We start from the raw sequence: 5,737 nt of genomic DNA on the forward strand, positions 1-5,737 counted from the left end.
CAATGCCTGCACATCTGCCCTAGATTTCCAGGTGACAGTCCACCCTGCCCTGTAGATCTGTTCTGACTCCTTCCTGCTGCAATCCCAGCTCTCGGACTCTCATCTAGCTCTTCACATTCGGCTCCATTCTCAGCCTTGCAACAGGCTCACTCTTGCCAAAGCCTCAGCTCCCAACCCCAGCTCACCCTGACCAGACCAAGCCCGTCCCTTCTTCCCTTGGCCTCCCCACCCCACCCCACCGAGGTGGACTCCCATTTGCTCAGCTGAGACTTGCCCTGTCTCATTTTCCCATTGATGACTCATGTATCGGGTGGGGGTGAGGCCAGGGCTGCCAGGGCAGGGGGAAAGTTGGTGGCAACAGCCCCTCCCTGGACTTACAGCGTCCTCCGGCCCAACTGAGCAAAGTTTTTCCATCTCCTGCATATCAGCTGGCACCATCAGAGCCTGTTTGTACCCCCCCAAAGGGGCCTTGACCCTACTCTGCGGTCCAGCCAAGCATTCATAGGGTAAAGTTCTTTGCTGCTTTGAAATTCAGAGTCACAAAATTCAAAGCAGTGAAGACACCCCTGAACCCAGGAAGCAGGGTGCTCCCCTCCCTATCAAAGAGGCAGCGATTCCCTAAAGAGGTCACCATTCTGTTTTTAAAAACCTGGCTTGGGGGGGCTGGGGATGTGGCTCAAGTGGTAGCACGCTCGTCTGGCATGCGTGCGGCCCGGGTTCGATCCTCAGCACCACATACCAACAAAGATGTTGTGTCTGCCAATAACTAAAAAAATAAATAAATAAATATGTTTTAAAAAAAAAAAAAAACCTGGCTTGGGAACCTCAGACCTCTGTGTTCTCAGGGCTTTTAGAATTCTCGAGAAGCCCCAGTTCTGGTGCTAAATGACCATTCATTACAACAGCCCCAGCCTACACTGTTGTGTCCTGGGAGTTAACTGCATTCCAAGGTCTGTGGATGGTCTCATAGCAATGCACTTCAGAGGGCCTGGGACTCTCCTAGTCAGGGAGAAACTGAAGCTGCTTTGAACAAGAACCAAAGCCTTCCTGGGAATCGACAGGGCTAAGCGTTCCAAAAAAGTAAGGAGCGCCAGAAACTGGCCTGCCTGCCCTTTCACCCTCCACCTGCCCTCTGCCCTAACACACCCCACTCTAGCTATGCCCCTCACTGCCCTTTGCAGCCAAGCTCCCAGAATAAGCCCTCCCAGCTCTGCTAAGGCCAACATATCGAGAGACAGAGGACACACATAACCAGGCATCCTTTCGGCTCCCTGTGGCCAGCTCCATTGGTACCAACTGGCATTGATTTATCACCCCACTGGGCTCTGGCTCCTGGGGACAAGGATTGCATGGTACCTTTTTGCTTCTACATTCTCAGTGCAGAGCAGAGTGCCTGCCCCATTAGAGGCATTTCGTTTGCTGAGTAATTGTCTTGTTATCCCAAACCTTCACAACACTCCCATTGCTGAGGGCCTGGATAACTCTTTCCTTTACACCTTAATCCCTTCCATCAGTCACCCTTGTGTTTGGTTGAAATAGTAAAGATTCTGCTTTAGCAATGGCTGCTTTATAGGGAGATGGAGCAGCTCACCCTTTCCCAGTGACGTAGCTTGAATAGAGAGAGGGTGGCAGCCTCCTTCCTTCACAGTACTGATGGGGATGATATGGAAGGTGATGCTTATCTGCCATGATGAGATTCAGTTATCCACAGGTGGTTAGACAACTTGATGACATACAAAGTGGGACATTAAAAAGTTCCTTTGTAAATTTTAAATTCGTGTTCATTTGTGAAACTCAGTTCACATCTCAGATGAGCGAGATGCTCCTGAGGACTGAGGGACTGGGACAGGGGGACTGATTGATTGGCAGATAGAGGAAATCTGAAGGAAAACAAAACAGGTTGGAAGCACAAAGAGGTTAGCAAAGCCTTCACACTGTTGAAGGGAGTCACTCAGCCTTCTTGCTCCTTCCAGAGGCTCTGGAGTAGGCCACTGTTCCACCCCAGAAGGTCAGACATGATGAAAGATGGAGGAAAGGAAGAAGAGTAGACTGTTGGCTATAATGCGGAAAGCCCATTGGTGCGGGGGGAACTAACTAGCAATTTCTGAATAACTCAGCGCAGCTACTTGCATTTTAGTGCCCCCCATGTTGAAATTATTTCTTTTAAGCCACCCAACAAGGAACACTCACTTACTGTATAGATGCATAAGCCTGAGGGTGTAAATGACAGGGGGTTAAGTTCTGCCCAGAAATCTGAGCCATCTTCCAGGATGGAAGGGGCAAGGTAACCTTCTGTAGAAGAAGCATCTATAGGTACAGAATTAGATAACATCTCTCAGTAACACTGAGGCCCCTTATTCCTAGAGCCACTAAGGCATGTCCCCTACCAGGCTAGAGATTTCTAAATGGATTATGGATTGGGAAAGTGTGGTGGAGGCAGAGACCTTCCAAGCTCTGGGTGTTTGTGGGCAAAGAATTCACTCAGCAAACAGTGTGGTTATTACCCTTTGTGGGACATCTTCATTTCCAAATACGCATGAAATGGTAATGGCCAAACCCCCACCCCACCCCCACCACCTCCAGGCCTAGCACCACAGTGGGTGAAGATGGGTAGAGGTGGAGGAAGAAGTGTGCAAAGAGAGGGCCTGGATGGGTGGGGGTCCCAAAAGGACCTAAGCAGCAGGAGACCCCCAGGAATGGGCCTCAGGCCCAGCAGCTCCCCCTCCTTGAGATGAGTCCAGAGGCTGTCCGAGGATGGTTTGTTCTCTGGACACTAGGCTGGCCTCCTGAGTCCTGTGGAGTTGGCCAAGCACCCCATGGGGGACTGCCTTCCCCAGGGCCTGGAGCAAAGCCAGGGACTAACAGCAGTCTGCAGAACCAAAGGCAGGATCACAGTGGGGAGGACTTTGATGCCAACTCTCTGCCGTCACATGTGAGGCTAGAAGACCCTGAGCTGGGCATTTCCTGCCAGTCCAGGCATCCAGGATCTGAATCTTCATCCTCAGCCCCGGGGCAGGGGGAGGCTTCTGTCCTCTTCTCCTTGCTCTGTCCACTCCTTCAGCTCCAATGCCTCCTCCACAGTCCATGGCACCTGCCTCACCACATGAAGCACAGTCAGGCTCCCACCAGCCAACGGGGGCAAGGAAGCTGGAGAGAAAGAACAGTGGTTAGGACAGAGGCAACCTGGAGTACAGAATCTTCTAGGAGCTGAGTGTATCACACCAGACCCTCCTACCCTTTTCCATACCAGGACAAACAGAAAAATAATACAGCAGTCCCTAGTTACCCACAGGGTGGTTCCAGGGCACCCCATGAATACCCTAATCTGATGTTCAAGTCTTTTATATAAAATGGCATGGTTTAGCATATGACCTATGCATACCTCCTGTATATGTTACTTGTAATAGTTACTATACTGTTAATATAGTTGTTATACTGTATTGTTTGAACTCAAAAAAGTCTGTACATGTTCAAAATAACATAATTTTTATCCAGCTATTTTGGATTCTGAGTTGGTTGAATCCCCGATGCAGTCCTCCTGGACACAGAGCTGACTGTGCTCAGTGGAATCTGCCCCTCCCCCCACAGACCACCTCTTCCTAGGCCTGAGGGATCAATGTAGACCCATTCGAGTACAGCAGGTCTGTCTTACACCCAGCCTCCCATCCAGCCTTGTGTCCAACCCTCACTATAGCGTGGGAGGGAGTTAACAGGAGGATCAAAGGGGCCATGACACTAGATGGAGCCCCAGGTTCCTGGGACTCTCTACTTGTTGAAACCAGAGAAAATGCAGGGCGAGGCACCTGAGGTATTATGGGGGGTGGAGTGGGGATGGGGGGACATAGGTTTCTACCTCAGAAGTTAGCCGAGAGTGGTATAAACCCTTCCCCAACCCTGCTCCAAGTTCCCACGGGGAGGGAGTGGCATCTGGGGAAGAGGGCATGGGGCTGAGTGCCAGGCTTCTAGGTTCTATTCCTGGTCCCTCCCCTGAGCCTTCCTGACCACAAATCAGCCCTCCATCCTCTGCCCTACTGCTCAAGGAGGATTAAGACATCACAAATAACAACTCATGACCCCATCCTGTACCCACCAGCCAGCCACCCTCCTCAGTGCCCTGTCCCCTCTTGTCAGCTTCCGCTCCATTGGCCTAGCCAGGCTTGGTTGGTTCTTGGCTAGACAGGTGGACAGACAGGCACATCCCCTGGGTACCAGTGGCCTGGCCTTGGCCTGCCTATCTCTTCCCCTGGCTCTCCTGTTCTCCCAAACACTCAGCCCCAGGCCCAAAACCCAGCCTCCAGAAAGGGTAGTTGGACCCTCAGGCCAGCCAGGCAAGGCCTCCTCTGAGGACCCACCTGGAGCAAGGACTCCTTGGTTTTGATTCTAATCCTGAAGACCCCTTTGTTACCCAAAGGATATGCCTTTCTGCCTCAAGTCAATGCTCAAACTCTGTGACAAGCTTCAATCTAGCAGAAGGAAGTGGGTTTCTGCTTCTCATCCCCAACCTCAGTTTTCCCCAGGTCCCAGAAAGCCACAACCAGGAGCCTGTGGGGTGGGGGATGGGAGTGCACTTCCTGCAGGCCAATGTCCCTTCATATAAGTCAGGGCTACCTGTGGGGAGGCCCATTCCATTTGTCCCTGCTCCCTCTCAGATACCTAGATCACATTCACGACCCTGCTGCATGGCACAGCAGGGGAAAGGCCAACTCTGCTTGGTTGGCCACCACCCACTAGGCCTCCCAAGCTCAGACTCCTGAGCTCCTATTCTCTGTTGGCCCCAGGAACCTTCCCTAGGATTGTCCGGTTTTGAAGTTGAGGTCTGGTCCCTGATTTTCTCTGTAGGGAACAGAGGAGGGGGAGGGAAGGAGAGAAAGAGGGCTCAGTCTCCTAGGATCTTACCTGGCATGACCTCTGAGCACCGCGGTGGTGGGGAGCATGACGGTAAAATGGTATGCCTGGTGGTTTAGGACACCAGGGTCCCAGTCCCCAGACTCTGCCGGGCCCGCACTGTCTGGATGGCCTGCTGGTTCTTGAACTTGACCAGGCCCAGGGTGATCTGCGCGTTCCAGCCGGGGTCTTCGAGGGGGCAGCGGAAGTCGATCTCACCGCCACCCTCGGTCACTAGTGTGAAGTAGATGTGGCGCCCGGTGCTCTCCACGCACTCCACAGCCTTGATGCGGGCGAAGCTGAGCTCCTTGGGCCGGCCACCGGTGCCCTTGGCCTCGAAGAGCTGCAGCCCGCGATCGGTGAGCACGCAGCGCTTGCGCTTCCACAGCTGCAGCAGCCCGCCGCTGCGCTTCTCCAGCACGCCCTCCTTGAGCACTGTCGCCGCCGCCGTCATGGGCACTCCGGGGTTCCAAGAACGCTAGAGGCTGCGGCGGGCGCGGCGCCCCTCCCGGCTCTGCAGCGCCGGATTCCGGCCCCGGGGCCGGCTGGCAGTGCGCCCTGACCACCTGAGTCCGCACCGCGGTCCTCGGACACGACCGCGCCGGCAGTGCGTGCTGTTGCCCCCGCCTGCCGCTCGCTTCAACCAGCTTGGGTTCCTCGGCACCGAGCGGTCCCGCCGCGCCGCTGGCCAGTGCGCTGAGCCTCCCGGGTCCGTAAGCCCCACCGCCCGCCGGTCCGCTCACTCGCTGGCTCCCCTGGGCTCTGTCTGCGCGCTGGGCGGCAGCTCGCGGGATGTGTCCTTACATGTTCCGCCGCTCGCCTCCTGCGCCGCCCGCCCCGCATTCCTGCCCCG

General features: G+C 54.5%; 1 protein-coding gene across 1 annotated transcript; it reads right to left on the bottom strand.

Moving 5' to 3' along the window:
- Positions 1–2,494: 2,494 nt before the first annotated feature.
- On the bottom strand, positions 2,495–5,731 carry Phlda3 (pleckstrin homology like domain family A member 3). The gene is made up of 2 exons (XM_015483821.2): positions 4,897–5,731; positions 2,495–3,147 (listed from the first exon to the last, which is right to left on the bottom strand). The coding sequence occupies exon 1, from the start codon at positions 5,336–5,338 to the stop codon at positions 4,961–4,963; it is 378 nt and encodes a 125-aa protein (XP_015339307.1). The 5' UTR covers positions 5,339–5,731; the 3' UTR covers positions 2,495–3,147; positions 4,897–4,960.
- Positions 5,732–5,737: the final 6 nt, after the last annotated feature.

The sequence above is a fragment of the Marmota marmota genome, unplaced genomic scaffold (assembly GCF_001458135.2).
Source record: "Marmota marmota marmota unplaced genomic scaffold, marMar, whole genome shotgun sequence".
Taxonomy (NCBI): Eukaryota; Metazoa; Chordata; class Mammalia; order Rodentia; family Sciuridae; genus Marmota; species Marmota marmota.